The following is a 17,819-nucleotide window of genomic DNA, read 5'->3' on the forward strand; positions in this document are numbered from 1 at the left end:
CCATTAGGGTCTGGGAAATGGTATTTACTGTACAATTAGAGCCAGGGAGTTCTACCTGTAATCATCCAAATACAGGTGTGAGAAGCTCCTTTGGGCAAGGAAACTGACTCATCCCTTTTCATGTAAACTTTGAGGTCTGTATTGTTTCACGGAGCCTTGGGAAACCTTACCATTCATACTACAATGAGATTTATTAACTGAAGTCAAATAATATATTTAAAATTCCTTCCCAAAGGTAACAACTTTTAACATATCAATCACAAAATTTATAAGAATTTTATATAAGAAACAAGACAGAACTGTTTAAAGTTAATTATCTACTGGAAGACACTGACCAGTCAGAACTGAATTTTCATGTCAGGTTTATGCTTTCTAGAACATTACAAATTAAGAGGCCAAATTCAGTTTCCTATCAGGAACACAAAATGTCTTATAGTAATATCAACAGGGCATTTTTAGTTGCAGTAATTTCACAGAATTTATTCTAATGATTTATTGGAGTTAACCATCTGACATTAATTATTGTTTTGGCTTCCAGTCTATGAATGTTTATTTTTCAGTTTAAAGCTTCTCACTCTTTGATATCATATGGAAATGAGAATTTTTAATGGAAAATTGAAACCATGTGCATCTAAGTACTTAATGAAGTACAGGGGAAAACAAATGAAAATATATTTTAGGAGAATTCAGATATTTTACTTTGGATAGTTTTGGTTTGTTTGTATGACTTAACAGTATAAAATACTGAGGGTCCAGTGAGTACCATGCCAAATGTGTACATGCCCTTATGTTACATAAACATATGATTTTTTGAAGTTACTAGCGAACCAAAGGAAACCTTGTACATTTTGGTTACATGTCAAAAATGACAATCAATACATGAATGCATAGTTTTTACCTTTGTGTATTTTAAAGTATTTTGAAACAAATACCTGGTCTTTCCCTCCACCATACCATTTTTTTTTAATTTAAAAAATGTTTTTTAAGTATTCAATCTGGATTTTAAAACTTATGCCCAGCTACAACTCCAAGTAGATATTTTAAAGTCACATATAAAATCAACAAAGCTAGAGTTTCCTAGTTTAAAAAGTTTTATTGCTCTAGCTACATTTATTCTCATTTTGCAAAGGAAATATTAATGTCTATTCAATAAATTTGATAATTAAATATGTATAGTTCAATATTGCCTAATGTAATTCCTTTTTTTTCCTCTTAAGTTCTCTCAATGTAAATCATTAGGAGACTCATCTCAGAATGTTAACACTAGGCAAAGCTTTCTCATCCATTTTAAACTTTTTAATAATAAGGAGAAAAATTTAAAATCAAACATAGCAGTAAGTACATATGTATGTGTGTTTGTGTGTGTTCAGACGTGATATGTCGGGGTACATCTGGGGAGAAAAAAAACTTACCATTTGTTTTTCTTTCTAATGTAGTCTTTTTCAGAAAGATTAACCAAGTAGACCATTGGTTTTGAAGTCAGAAATAAGTGTTTATTCAACACTTCAATCTAAAGTGGGAGATAGAAAAAGAGTCCTTTTTAAAAGTTGAGTAAATATTAAGTCACTGAAGAACTTGAAAGAAAACTCTATTTAAACAAGAAGCCATTTTTAAAATTCTTGTTTCTAAAAGATTAGTTGTCACAAAATATCAGGAGTAAGGGAAAAGAAAAAATAACAAGCCTGGGAATAAGAAATCATTGAGAGAAATAAAGTTTAACTAGATATAATAATAAGTGTAAAATAATGACAACACTTTAATTTGTTCTCTAAGAAATCAAAGCAAAGGTAATAATAGATGGCATCATATTTATAATTTACCTCTTTGTCGTTCCAATCATGACAGAAGCGAACAGGTTTCTTTTGATCTATAACCCAGGATTTAACTTTGCACATTATGTCCTATACACAATTGAGAAACAAAGTAAATACGAGATGAACACTGAGCATTTAGATACTAAATATTAAAATTAAAAGTTTTCAAACCCTCAATTAAAAGTTGACTATAAAACTAAGTCAACTTTTTAATGAAAGAACTAAGTCACACAGATAATTATTTTCAATATCTCATTAAAATACGAAATACGAAATGAAACATTAATGTGGCATTAAAATTTTACCATATGAAATGTGGAATATTAGCAAAATTAGTAACAATCTTAAAAATTTCAAGACAATTAAAACATACCAAAGACTACAAGAGTTAATAATATCTCAACATTATCTAGTGATGTAAACTGCAAGATAAACATGCTGTTAGGAAATGGGGGGGGGAACACTGGAGAAAGACTGAATTATAATTTTTTCCTTAAAAAGAAAAACAAAATAGATGAAATTGAGCCTATTACTGATGATCTACCCTCCAAAATATTAAATCAACTGACCAAAACCCTTTTTATTCTGAATTAATTTTTTGCTGACACCTTCTCCCTGCCCACTTCTCCTGTCCCTGCTCCAACCCCCGCCCCCCCCAACCTGCCAAAGCCTCCATTACACAATGGCAAGAGCCCTGCACTGGTGACCTCCAACCAGCTGCATTCACTTTCAGAACATCTCTCTCTGCTGGAAATCTAAAGGCCTTTTAGTTAGCAAGCTAGTGTGCATTCAGAAGGAGTAACTGCAGGAAGAGCCCAATGTGCTTTGTTTCTCTGGCCTTTCTTCACAGAAAGATTAATCATCTGTGAAATGGAAACGGCAAACAGCAAGTGACACAAACTGAACCCTTCAAGCCTTTCCTCATCAGTTTTGTGGTTCTGAATCTAAAAGCTGCGTGTGGCAAGGTTCTCCTTACAGGCAGGTGTTAATAAAAGGCTCTTGGGTCTGAAAGGTCAAACTTAGCTCTTCCAGAAGAAGTGCGTTTGAGAGTCATCTGTTTTTTGTTGTTGTTGTTGTTAAAGATAACTTATGGGTATGTTTTAAATATGCATTTCTCAAAATTTATTGTAAGACACAATTATTAGTAATAGATTTCTTAGATTTTCATTGATGTATTTTACTTTATCATAAATCATTAGTCTTCTATAAATATCCACTTGTTAAATTACCTCAGTATTTAGTATACCTTCCCTTCCAAATCTTGCTGTTACCAACAGGAAAAATAAGGAAAAAGTCCTATATCCTTAGATCCTGATTTGAAACCCTCCAGAAAAAGGACTTCCCACAGACCTCAACAAGGAAGGGGCAAGCCGAAAACTTTTAATGAAATCTAACACGGTCTGCTTAAGAATAATCACTTTTACTCTTCTATTTCACTCATAAATGTTTAAAAGTGGCTAATGTAACACCATTTCCTACAAGGAGAAGATCAAAGTGCTGCTATATTACAAATGCATTATGATTAAAAAAGCCCTGTGCAGCCTTGCTATTAACTGTTCTTTAAACCCTAAAAGGCTTCCCATAGATCTCACTTGGCACTGCATATACAACCTTTGACAAGTAATGTAGACCATTTTTATTCATTGCCTAAAATTGTAGGCAATTATGTGCGTCACACTGGCCACCTGCAAATTCTGAATGCCTGCTCCAGTTGTCAGTGCAAAAAACTAATGTCGGAGGGGATTAATCTAGGGGGAGAGAGTCCTCTTTAATGGCTCCAGCAGGTGAAATGGCCCAGCTGGTTACTATGATGAGAGGCCAGAACAGCTTATGTGGAGACACGCAACAAGATTATACAAAAGAAGGAGAAAACAGTGGTACCATCTTACATTTGGTTCCATTAGTTTTTTTCAATTAAAAAAAGAAAAGAAAATAGACAAAGGAAAGCCAAACCAAAAATAAGGAAGGAAATTAAATCTTAATCATATAAAAAGTGTAAAATACTTTTAACTATAAACATTTTCACAAAACCAAAGGGCCTCAATAAATGCTGATTGCTAGTGAAGGAATTTCAGTATTTCAGTTTCATTTTAAATTAACTAAAGCACCACTTCAGAAATAGAGATCCTATCACAAAATCTTTTTGGCGTTAGTTTCTTTCCCCCTTCACACCACCATATTATATTACAAATTAGGAGCACTCAAATTTTAGATGCAGAGAATTAATTCATAATTAAAGTTCTAAAGAAGTATATTCACTAAAGCCACATTCAAATCCTTTTAGAAAAATTTAAAGATTATAACCAAGTTTTTCAACAGTTGAAAGTAAAAATATTTTAAAACTTAAAATATTTTATTTTATACTCAGTACTCTCTTAATTATCCCTACAAAAGATTTAATAGCCAAGAAGACACCTTAGATTATTAACATGCCAGTTTTACCTAAGACAAATCAAAAATAGATTGCTCTCAGATAAGATTATCTTATGTAAATGATCATTATATGGTATAGCTGCAAACTGCTGTCTTTCTTACATAAAGTAAAAATTTTTAGTTTTAGCAAAATTAAAGATGCTACGTTCCTTATCTGAAAAACTGCTGATCAAATGAAAGAAAACATTTGGACTTATTTGTATAAAATACTTAATGGATTGACTGAATTTTTCCTATGCTTGTATACATAAACACATATATTAATAATTATAGTTAGAACAATATTCCATTTAATTGAATTTGGTTAACTGAAAAAACAACCTAATACCTAACTTAACCTACTTTTAATGAATTAGAATACAATAAAAGCATAAAATAGAAACACTAATGCTTGATGCATCAGAAGTTACTTTAGAATTTTGTATGTCTTTAGTAACATCGTTATATAGAAATACAGATGTAGGAGGAGGACTGTTCTGATAACTTTTTTTTTTTTTTTTTTTTTCAGTACGCGGGCCTCTCACTGTTGTGGCCTCTCCCGTTGTGAAGCACAGGCTCTGGACGCGCAGGCTCAGCGGCCATGGCTCACGGGCCCAGCCACTCCGTGGCATGTGGGATCTTCCCGGACCGGGGCACGAACCCGTATCCCCTGCATCGGCAGGCAGACTCTCAACCACTGCGCCACCAGGGAAGCCCTGTTCTGATAACTTTAACAAATTCCTCATTTCCAAAATAAATTCTGTACATGATGAAGATTATGCAAAAATTCCTGGTCACTTGAGCTTTTTTGGTTATATTGCAACAACATGAGTATCTAACTTGAGGTAACCACTTTATGTTTAAATGTGGGAATAAATCCTAGATCCACCACTTAGCAGGTCTATGACCTATAACTTCATTAATAAACTGCAGATAATGACGCTATCTACCTCCTGGGGGTTGTTATAAAGATCAAAAGAGATAATGCATATAAGGTGTTTAGCATAGTTCTTGGCACAGAGTAAGCTCTGGATAAATATGAGTTTTGTCATTGTTTTTATGATTGTTGAAAGTTTAAATACTAGTGATCTTCAAAATGCCAATATAGTCTCTTGAGTACTCCTTTAAAGCACACATCTTCTCCAACTGGAATAATTGTTTATTAGTCTTTTTCTTCAAATTTCTGATGTTTACCAACAATACTGGCTCTCTTAGTGAAATCTCAATTCAGGCTTCTAGCCTTAACATTCTATAAGGACTAGCTTTTGCTGAACAACTACCTTTTAACTCCAAAAAAACTTAATCCAAACTCACCTTGAATACTTTGCTCTTCTGCCGTGACTCTTCTTATTGATGATAGCCTCACATTTAACTTTAGAAATGCTCTATGTTCTTGATATATTTTATTACTGTTGTTGTTAACAGCAGCTATAATGTATTTAGACTCAGAGAGGATGTATGATTTGCCTAAATTCCTATTGCCAGTAAGGGGCAGAGCTGAGATTCAAATTCAGGTCTAAGTGACTTGAAAATTCACGTTCTGTCCAATCACCCTGGCCTGTCTTCCTTACTGCCTTTCTAATTACTCCTGTTTAGCCTAGGCATTCCCAAGGCTGTTATTCAAAGTCCTCATTCTCATTCCAAGGTCATTAGGAAAATTCTATATTCTTTCTATGTGGGTAAAATACCTGATTGTCAATCCATGAACCACGAAAATAATATTTTCTTTGCAAACACTAACATAACCTCATTATGTTATATAACCCATATAGAATTTCTAAGACTACTTGACTTCTCTATTTTGGTATTCTCTAGTTTCCATAGCAGAATTTATTAATCTATGATCCATAAATGGATTTCAGGAGTTTCCTAATACCCTGAAATTGTATGTAAAGTTCTATGTTTATGTGCATTTGAGGGATAATGGCACATATCTTCCAAATGCTTTTAAAAAGGATTCACGATCCAAAAATTCAAGAACCATGGTCATGAGTGACTCCATGGCAATACTCAAATGCTCCAACAACAGCCAATTTAAGTATATGTTCTAGGTTCACGGACTCCCATACTTGAGGTCCAGAGACACTGACCTAAAACCTGCTTCAGCCAGACTCTGCACTCAAAATTCATCTACTCTTATCAAAACCATGCTGATAAAAATTCTAGCCACTATAATGTTTATCTAACACAATTACAGTTAAAATCATAACAGGGTTGTTGGAAAACATTACAAATTAAATATATCATTATTCTAAAATAATGAATTGCTTGAGAGTTAAATATGTTTAGAGAGAAAAATATGTAGCTTGCTTTACTATATATTTAAATAAATCATAAAGCTACAGTAATTGGAACAGTGTGATACTAGCACAAGAAGAGAGGTATAGATTAGAAGCAAGCTAAAAACCCATAAACTGGAGATTCGTTAATAAATTATGGGACATCCATACAACAGAACAGTTTTTATCCATTAAGACAAGACATATCTGTATAAATATTTGCATGGGAAAATGTTCAAAATACATTGCTAAGTAAAAAAAGCACGTTCAAAACAATGGAAAAAAAGTTAAGAATATGGATTTTGTCGTCAAACAGATTTGGGCTCAAGTCCTGGTTCTGCCACTTTCTAGCTGTGTAACTTTGGGGCAGCTACTTAACCTAAGTTTGTCTCTGTAAAATTGGGATAGTAATTCCAATTCAATATACGGTGATTGTGAGGATTAAATGAGAAAATACATGTAAAGTAACTGCCACAGTTCCAGGTACATGGTAAATATTCCATAGATATTAAGTATTATTATTTATGGCAGAATGCACAATGTGATTCCATTTGTGGTTCTGAAACTATATATAATACATATAAATAAATGTACTCATAAAATGAAACTGGATAGATGCCTTAACAAATTGGTAGCAATAGAAATCAGGAATATTGGATTCCAGAGAGACTTTCCCTTTCTGCCTTCTTTTTTAAAAATATAATGCTGTTTTATTTATTTTTAACCAATAAATATCATCTTTAAGATAGGAAAAAAAAAATAAAGGTATATTCACAGGGTGAGGGGGAAGGGAGGACTTCATCTATCCTCTGCCCACCATCTGTAATCCTAAAATTTGGTGGCTAACCGGATAGGCTTGGCAGTTTATCAAGGTGACTCACTCTTATTCTGCAATAATGATAGCTTCCAGGCCTGGTATTTCTCTCTAGCCAAACCCACTACCCTAATACCTGAAGTTAACACCCAGATGAGCTGACCTGTGCTAGTTGGGTGGCTTTAACACACACAGCCAACAATGTACTCAGACCAAAAGAATGGGGGGCAAGGTCTCCAGCTCAAAATGTTCTGGTTAGAAGTCCACTAATACAGCTTCCTCCTGCTCCAACCAAATATCCCCTTTAAACATCCCAAACAGAGTAAAGTCCTACCTACACTTTCACTCATGAAACAGACCTCCATTGTATTCTAAGTTGAAATTAAATATCTGCCTGAATCAGAATATTAAGCATTTGTTTCTCTACTAGATGAATGCTGCTGTTTATGGAGATCAGAGTAGTGATCACTGACTATCATCTTTCTACATACTTCAGTGACTAAACCTTCCAGAAAAGAGTCAGGCAACACAGAAGCAAACTAAGACACCTGGCAGCAATGCTCTGATGGCTGAGCAAGTATGTGTGGGAGGGTGGCGGGGGAATGTCCTCTAAGAATTAAAATGATTGGTTAATTCTAGCAATCACCTGTTAGAATGTATGTTGGCAGCTGTTGGTTTTCAGTTATGTGATTCACTTAAGTAAACAGTGGAAACTTAAAACAGCAATGTTCCTGGCCCATCAGCTATAAAGTGGCAACCGGGATGGACACCCATTCATTTCTGAGGTATAGGTCTCAGCGGAGGATTTGACTATTACTAAGAAGAAGACAACTGTCCCTATGATTTCTGTAAATAAGTCTGAATGGATTTCACCATGTTCAAGGAAGGACAAAGGGAAGAGGATAAGCCCACAAATCTGATTTTAATAAAAAGGCTACTGAATAAGGAGAGTCATAAAGGAAGAGGAAAATGATCTCACACACTCACACACACACACCACTCTCTCAATGAATTATTTGGAATACTTGGCAGAATGCAAAAAGAGCGCCTATGAAACAAGAGCATGAGTCCAAAAATAGAGAACAGAGTGAGGTTAGAAAAAAATGGATGAGATGTCAAGAGAGTTGATGAACTAAGACAGATTTTTAAGGAAGCCAAAATCAAAGCCGGAAAATAAAAATCCAAGTTGGAGATTCACCTGACATGGCAGAATATAATCAGTGGTTTGAAGGTCAAACTTGAAAAGAGGTTATCCTGAAGTATAACATATACTCAGTGTAACATACATAAGTGTACAGCTTGATGAAGTATCACAGAATGAACATATGCATGTAACTACCACCTGATCAACACACAGAATATTACCAGTAATGCAGTCACAATGTTCCACTCCTCTCCAGAGATAAGCACTATCCTGGCTTTTTTACAACACAAATTAGACTGTTATTGAAATTTATGGAAATAGATTCATAAAATACGTATTGTTGTGTCCAGCTTCTTTTGTTCAACATTGTTCGTGAAATTCATCCATGTTGTTAGATATAGTCGTAGTGTGTTCTTTCTTTGCCATGTAATATTCCTCTGTAGGAATATACCTCAATTTGCCTATTCTACTATTGATAGATACTGAGGTTGTTTATACTTTAAAACTATTACAAATAAAGCTTCTATGAACAGTCTTATACATGTACTTCAGTAAATTTATGTATGCATTTCTCTTGAGCATATACCTACGACTGGAATTGCGCCACTCTCAGGTCACACATTTACTCAAACTTCATATACATTGCTGATCAGTTTTCAAAAGCAGATGTACTAATTTACACTCCCATCAACACTGTCTGAGAATTACATTTGTTTCACATTTCCTCCAACGTTCGGTACTGTCAGTTTTCTTAATTTATGTTAAGTGTGCAGTGTCTCATAGTCTGAATTTGCATTTCCCTAATGATTACTGGGGGATTTCATCTCTTATGAGGTACCTGTTCAAGTCTTTTGCCTATTTTTCTATTGGGCTGCCTTTTTCTTATTTATAGTTCTTGGCATATTCTGTATACAAGTTCTTTATTAGATATTGCAAATATGTTCTTTCACTCTATAGCTTACCTTTTCAAATTTTGTTTAGCAAAAGTCCTAATTTTAATGTAGCCCAATTAAAAAATCTTTTCCTTTACTGTTCTTTGTGCCGTGTTTAAAAAAATATTTGTCTATTCCAAGGTCATGAAAATATTCTGTTATATTATAGATGTTTTATTCTATAAGAGTTTCACTTTTTACTCTTTGTAAACTTCACTTTTTGTGTATAGTGTGAGGTGGGTGAGAATTTATTTTCTCTCCCACAAGGATATCCAACTGACCCAACACCTTTTCTTTCTTTTTTTTTTTTTTTGGCTGTGTCTGGTCTCAGGTGCAGCACGTGGGATCTTCGTTGAGGTGTGCAGGATGCTTTGCTGCGGCGCACGGGCTTCTCTCTAGTTGTAGTGTGAAGGTTTTTCTTTCTCTACTTGTGCTCGGGCTCCAGGGTGCATGGGCTCTGTGGTTGTGGCACGTGGGCTCCAGAGCACATGGGCTTTGTAGTTTGCGGCACGTGGGCTCTCTCGTTGAGGCACATGAGCTCAGTAGTTGTGGCACACAGGCTTAGTTGCCCCATGGCATGTGGCATCTTAGTTCCCCGATCAGGGATCAAACCCACATCCTCTGCATTGGAAGGCAGATTCTTCACCATTGGACCACCAGGGAAGTCCCCCAGCATCATTTCTTGAAAAAAGTATTCCATTCTCCATTACTATGCAGTGCCATCTCTACCACAAATCAAAGTGTATTTGTGTCTGTATACCCATTCTGTTCCATTGGTCAAGTTGTCTATCCTTGCCTGTCTTAATCACTGCAGATTTATAATAGTCTTGATATAAGGTTCATGATTACGAAGTCCTCCATCTTTGTTCTTTGAGACTGTCTTGCTTATTTTGGGACCTCTGCATTTCCATGTAAAACTTAGTTTGTCTTCTCTACAAAAAAACAAAATGATGGTATTTTGGGATCTCGCTGAATCTATAGATCAATTTAGAGAGATATGACATCTTTAAAATATCGAGTCTTCCAGTCAAAACATGGTGTAACCTTCCATTTATTTATTTATTTATTTCTCTAAATAAATGTTTTATAGTTTTCTGTGTAGAAATTTTAGTATAACTTTCAATAGATTTATTCCTAGGTATCTGAATTTTTAAAATGCCACTATAACTGGCATCTTTAAAAAAAAATTTCCTTTAAGTTCTAGATTATGAAATACAAATCATTTTTTATATTGACCTTGTATCCAACAACCCAGATGACTTCATACACTAATTCCTATGGTCTATATCCCAAATTCTGTCATGTTTTCTAAATACACAGCATGCTGTCTGTGAATAATGTCACTTTTATTTTATCTTATTTAATGTAAGAATTATATAAGACTGAATAGAAGCAGTAATAGTAAGCATGACTGGTTCTATTCCTGATATGAGGGGGAAAGCATTCAGTATTTCATCATTAGGTACAATTGCTTATGTAGGTTTTTTTGCAGATACCCTTTCTCAGATTAAGGAGATTACCCTTGGTTCCTAGAGATCTTTTTTTTTTTTTAACCATAAGTAATCAAATATTATCAAATCCTTTTCCCAACATTTAAAGATGTATGATTTTTCTCCTTTATTCTGTACATTAATTTTTAATATCAACCTACTTTGCATTCCTAGAATTTTAGTCATATCATATTATCATTAATATTTATTACTGGGTTCAGTTTGTTAATATTTTATTTAAGATTGTGCATTTATGCTCATGAAAGATATTTGTCTTTAACTCTTCTTCCTTATATTGCACGGTTTGGGTATCAGGACTCTTCTGACCTCATAAAACCAGTTGGCAAGTTTTCCCCCTTTTTCTATTCTCTGGAAGAATGTGTGTAAGACTTTAAATTGTATAGTGAAGTCACCTGGGCCAGGAGTTTTCTTTATAATAGGGTTTTAAATTATGACTTCAGTTTCTTCAGTAGATACAGGACTAATGAGGTTTTAACATTTCTTTATATTAGCTTTGTTAAGTAGTCTTTAAAGATATTTGTTCATTTCACATTTTTCAAATTACTGTCATAAGTTGTTTATAATATCCCCCTATTAGCATATTAATGTCTGTTGGATCTGTACTCCTTTTTCATTCCTGGTGCTAGTTTTGGGCTTCCTTTTCACTCTTTCACCAGTCTTGCTAAGAACTTACAAATCTTATTAATGTTTTCAAAGAAGTGACTCTTGGCCTTTTTGAGCCTCTTTATTACATGTTTCTTTCTTTTCTATTTTAATTTATGTCTGCTCTCATCTTTATTGGTTTTTCCATTATTTTCGCTGGGTTCTTTTCCCAACTCCTTCAGATGGATACTTTGAGAACACTGATTCTACCCTTTCTTATTTTGGATATATACATTTGAGACTATAGATTTATAGAATTTGATTGTATACATCAAAAAGAACACAACAAATTTTGAAATATTGTATTTTCATTATCATAGGGTTAAAACATTTTATTTCCATTATGACTTCTTCCTTAAAACAACATCTTTTAGAAGTGTACTGTTTAATTTCCAAATAGAAATTTTCTAGTAATCTTTTCATTATTGATCTCTGATTTTAATTCCATAGTGGTCAGATAACATATTCTTTATGATTTCAATCATTTGAAATGTGTTCATTTGCTATATGGCTAATAATATGGAAAATTTTGGTAAACGTTAAATTGGTACTTCATAAGAATGTACAACTGGGTGACACTCCTTAATCACATTGTTTAAGTCTTCTATATTCTTACTAAAATTTTGTGTGCTTGTTCTATCAATTACTAAAAGAAGTATTAAAATATTCTATCATGACTATAGATTTGGGTCTTTTTTAAAAAACTTTTTAGTTCTATCAGTTTTTGCTTTATATATTTTGAAGTTATGTTATTAGGCATACACAAACTTAAAATTATTTTATCCTCCTGGTAGATTGAACATTTAGCATTATGAAATGCTTCCTTATAACTCTTTTAAAGTCTATTTTGATATTACTATAATATAGCGGCTTTTTTTTTGAGAGGGGTGGTATGTATTTCTCCATCCTTTACTTCCAATTTTTCCATGTCTTCATATTTAAGATGTATCTTATAAGCAGCATAGAGGTAGGTTTTAAAAATCCAATCTGACATTCTCTGTCTTAACTAATTTCTTAAAAATTTATTGAGATGAAATTCACATAAACATAAAATTAACCATTTTAAAGTAATTTAGTACTAAGCCTTCATACTGTGATGTGACCACCACCTCTATCGACTTCTAAAACATTTCAATCACTTTAAAGTAAAACTGTGTACTCATTAAGCAGTTTGCCCCCATTCTCCCCTCCCACTAGCTCCTGGCAACCACCAATCTTCAGTTCTGTCTCTATGAATTTACCTACTCTGCATATTTTATACATATGGAATCACACAATATATGTGACCTTTATGTCTGGGTTCTTTCACTTAGCATAATATTTTCAAGGTTGATCCACATCTGGCATCTGCATTCATTTACTTTTTAAGGCTGAATAATATTCATTGTTATGTATATACCACAATTTGTTTATCTACTCAACCCCTGATGGACATTTGGGCTGCTTCTATCTTCTGGCTATTGTGAATAGTGCTGCTATAAACATGCATGTACACGTATTTGTTTGAGCACCAGTTTTCAATTCTTTTGGAAATATCAAGCTGGGAGTGGAACTGCTGGGTCACATGGTAATTCTATGTTTAACTCTTTGAGAAACTGCCAAACTCTTTGTCTTTTAACTGGAGTATTATATCATTTTAAATTATGTCATTATCACCCCCATTGTGCTATTATTGTCATGTATTTTAACTGTACATTAAAGTCATAAGACATTTTAATTTTGCTATGTTTTTACCTTTTATTTTGAAATAATTTCAAACTTAAAGAAAAACTACGATAATAGAGAATGTCTGTACACATAGATTCATTAAAGTATCATTTTGCCACATTTGTTTTATCCTTTATCTTTATATGTATGCATATACACAAGAAAATACAGGCAGAATATTACATCTGTATATTGCCATAGGTATTGCCAGAATTCAGTGATAGACTAGATATGAGAAATGATGGAAAGAGAATGTGTCAAAAACGATTAAGTTTTTGATTTGCATAATCTAAAAGACAGTGGTACAATTCACTGAGCTAAGAAACCCTGAAGAGAATCAGGTTTGAGGGAGGGAGTTTGATTTCAGATGTGCTAACTTTTGAGTTGTCTTTGAGAAACACATGAGATGTCAAGTCAGGAATTAAATATACTAGCCTGGAGTTCAGAGGACAGATCAGGGTTAGAGATACAAATCTGGAAGCTATTTGTATTTAAATAGTAATTGTATCAATGGATATGGATGGCATCACATAGAAAGAGAATTGAGAGAAGAGATGAGAGCCTAAGACTCAACTTTAAGTAATGCCAATATTTAACAGCAAAGGTATAAGAAGATGAGCCTGCAAAAGAAACTGAGAAGTTGCTAGAGAAGTAGGAGGGAAACCAGGAGAATGTGGTAATGGACTCCAAGGGAAGAGTAGTTCAGGCAATGACCCAACAGTGTCCAATACTACTGACAAATCAAGATGACTGAAAATGTTCCTTGGATTTAACAATGCAAAAGCCACTAATGACCCTGGTGAAACCTGTTTGACTTTAATGAGCAAATAAACCAGATAGATAGAACTGAGTTATTAGGAGGTAGAAAAAATAACTCTTTCAAGAGGTTTTAAAGAAGGAGAATAGAGAAAATATGGTAATTGAAGGATGAGAAGTGTGGTATTCAGTAAGAAGTGTTTTTTAAGATTAAAAAAGACATCTTTAAATAGTTGATGCAAACGGTCTAGTTTGAGAGGGACGAGTTGTATATACAAGAAAGAAGGAACTACTGGTGACTGAAATGCAACTTTGTGAATATACTAAAAACCACTGAATTATATATATTAAAAGGGTGAACTTAATGATATGTTAATTTACCTCAATAAAATCACGTAAAAGCAACAAAGGGAAAAAAAACAAGGGATGACTAGTAGTGTAGGATTTCTAGAAAGTTAGTAAGTGATAAGATTCAAAGAAATGGAATAACTAGCCATAGATAAGAGGAATGAACAGTAAGCTTTAGTTTTGGCTAGTGGAAAATTAGAGAGAAAATGAGGGAATTCCTATGTCTGATGGCTTTTATTTTGATCTTTGAAATAGGAGGCAAGGTTGTCTGCTAAGGGTAGGGATGGATGAAAGCAGGGAATGGACATAAATAAGAGGTTTGAGGAGAGTAGGGAAGCAGTTGCAGTAGAGAGCAGGAGGGCAACTAGGAAAACTGGATATAGCTGAGGACCCACTTGAGGTTGCTAATAATGAGTTTATGGGGATACTAACATGTCCTATTCTTAATTTTCTCCATCTGTGTTCCATTGGCGACAGGCAAGGAGAAAGTGGACAGATAGAAATATCCATGAAAGTATGCCTATAGCATATGCACCAAAACATCAGTTGTTATAGTTTATTCCCCTCAGGGTATATATAAATTGATGATTCTACAGTAGTTTGGTCTCAAATGAGTCTAATCCTTGTGAGTCTTGCCCCAAACACAATACATTCTTTGTATTATCATGCTAGTCTTAAACAGCTTTGCACTTCCTAATTGCTGTCTTCAAATAAATAATAGTGAGTACTGAGGACCTATAAGCCAGATACAGAAAGACAAAAATTGTATAGTTCCACTTTCATTAGGTACCTAGAATAGGCAAATCCATACAGAAAGGAAGTAGAATAGATGTCACCAGGGGCTAGGAAGAGGAGGAAATGGTATGTTATTATTTAAAGGATACAGTTTCACTCTGGGATGGTGAAAAAGTTCCAGAAATGGATAGTGGTGATGACTGTACAATGCTGTGAATGTACTTAATGCCACTAAATTGTACAGTTAAAATGATTAAAGTGGTAAATTTTATTTTATGTATAGTTTTCCACAATAAATTTTTTTTTAAAGAGTAAGAAGCTTCTGCTTCTTACTTACAATTCCTGGTTGCCTTATTTAGTTATTTAATTAAGTAACTGTTAGTTCTATAAATATTTTTTAAGTATGATGATTTCCAAATACTTGATCAATACAAAATAAAATTTTCCTTAAAGCTTTCTACTTTCATTTTCCAAATTTTGTTTTTCCAAATACAATGTATACACACTTTAAAATCAACCTTGAACTTGATGCCGTGTCATGGCTTAAAGTGTCCTCCAAAAAGACAGGTTGAAGTCCTAATCCCTCAGAGTAGGATCTTAGCTGGGAATTAGCTAAAGATGCCTATCTGTAGTAGGGTGGGCCCTTAATCCGATTACAACTAGTATCCTTATAAGAAGAGTGAAATTTAGACAGAGGGAAGGTGGCCATGAGAAGATGGAGCCAGAGACTGGAGTTATGCTGCCACACACCAAGGAATGCCTGGGGCTACCAGGAGCTGAAGAAGCAAGAAACGATTCTCCCCTATAGGCTTCAGAGGGAGCACGGCCCTGCCAACACCTTGATTTCAGACTTCTAGCCTCCAGAACTGTGAAAGAATACATTTCTATTATTTTAAGCCATCTAGTTTATGATACTTGTTATGGCAGCCCTAGGAAACTAGTACACCTAGCTAATAACACCAATAGTAAATGTTTATCCCACTCTTGCCTTCTTTAGTGCCTCCGTTTTAACACAACAGCAAGACCCACTTTATAAAAGGTATCTTTATGACAGAATATATGAACATTATACTCAGGAAGATTCTGTTTTAGCATTAAAAAGTTGGCTCATGTTTTATGCTAGAGTATATCTAATTCACGTTTTTCCTGCTTATTTACATAAAAATACGTAACAACCAAATCTAGAAAATGGAAACTTCACAGGAAGAGAGGCTTGAGTGTTAAATTTCTGAAAGATTATCCAGAAAATAAAGACACATTTGAACAAGTATTAAGGAATAATTAGTAAATACCTAGTGAACAAAATACTTATTTTTCTTATAACTTCCAAGTAGCTTTTATAGCCTAGGATCTACATCCAATTAAAGTCCCTGATTCTGTTAGTCAAGATTACAAATATAAACTGAAGAAAAGAAGACAATCACATTTTATACCTTTAGACCATTTGTTAGAGAATACAAGAAAATGTTAAAAACAGACAACTCCCGTAACAAGAACTAGTTGGTACCAAAATCACAGATACCCTCTTTGTATTAGGAAAACTAAAGATAAATCAGAAACAGGGAACATAAAACACCACCAAATTAAACTTGTGATACTAAAGAACCACCAAAAATAAATAGAATGATTAGGATACAAAGTTTAGATGCACACTGGATGAAGAAATGTTACCAGAGACTGTGGGTGCCCTGCCCCTACGCCCTTTGCCCTCACAGATCCGGTACATGCTGAATGGCTTCTTACTGTAAGCATCTGCAATTGCCTAAGCGCTGTGCTCAGACTACATAGGCATCAGGCACCAGGCAGGTAGTTAACACTCAGAGGAGCAGCTCACAATCAATGACCGACGGAAATTAGTTAATAATTAATTACCCCAGCTTCCTCATCCTTCCAGAAGAAAAACTACAAGACACTTTCTACACTGTTTTCTAGAGATCCCTGGAAGGGCTGATCCCCTTCTGCTCAGGCAAGGTTTTCCACCTGCTCATATACGTAACTTTGTATTGGTTTCCTTCCCTTCCTGGTCTTAATTCCCCACTCCTTGATGTGTGCTTCCTGAGTTAACTCCCAAGAAAACTACCTGCACTCCAATTCTTGCTTCAAGGTCTACTTCTGAGGAAACACAACCAAAATTTAGATTGAAAGGCAAAGAGTTTGAGATATGACTCAAAATGGCTTTGTTGGGCTTCCCTGGTGGCGCAGTGGTTGAGAATCTGCATGCCAATGCAGGGGACACGGGTTCGAGCCCTGGTCTGGGAAGATCCCACATGCCACAGAGCAACTGGGCCCGTGTGCCACAATTACTGAGCCTGCACGTCTGGAGGCTGTGCTCCGCAATAGGAGAGGCCACGATAGTGAAAGGCCTGCACACCACAATGAAGAGTGGCCCCACTTGCCACAACTAGAGAAAGCCCTCACACAGAAACGAAGACCCAACACAGCCATAAATAAATAAATAAATAAATTTTTTTAAAAATGGCTTTGTAACTCGAAATGTCACTGTGTTAAGAAAACACATAGGAGCTTCTTCTTAATCTTCATAAATTACATTGCCTATCCAAATTTTCAGATTAGTGAAGATGAAATTGATCCTAAAGCCTATGACTTCTCATGTGTGCATCTATTCCAGCTTCACATCTCCTACCACATTCCTTTTCCAATCTCAGACAGAAACTTCAAAACCCTTTCTCTAGTGCGAAGCTAAAATTATAGTTTGATGAATATA

The 17,819-nt window shown here is 34.5% G+C and overlaps 1 protein-coding gene across 2 annotated transcripts in view; it reads right to left on the reverse strand.

The window, feature by feature from the left end:
* Nucleotides 1-17,819, reverse strand: part of OLA1 (Obg like ATPase 1) — a 171,688-nt gene that overhangs the window by 42,928 nt on the left and 110,941 nt on the right. For both annotated transcript variants that reach the window (XM_059054548.2, XM_067026320.1), the window contains 2 exons: nucleotides 1,821-1,901; nucleotides 1,413-1,510 (listed from right to left, as the gene is read on the reverse strand). In XM_059054548.2, the coding sequence (XP_058910531.1) occupies nucleotides 1,413-1,510; nucleotides 1,821-1,901 (179 nt within the window). The remainder of the gene's footprint in view (nucleotides 1-1,412; nucleotides 1,511-1,820; nucleotides 1,902-17,819) is intronic.

Source organism: Kogia breviceps, chromosome 2 (assembly GCF_026419965.1).
Source record: "Kogia breviceps isolate mKogBre1 chromosome 2, mKogBre1 haplotype 1, whole genome shotgun sequence".
Classification (NCBI taxonomy): Eukaryota; Metazoa; Chordata; class Mammalia; order Artiodactyla; family Physeteridae; genus Kogia; species Kogia breviceps.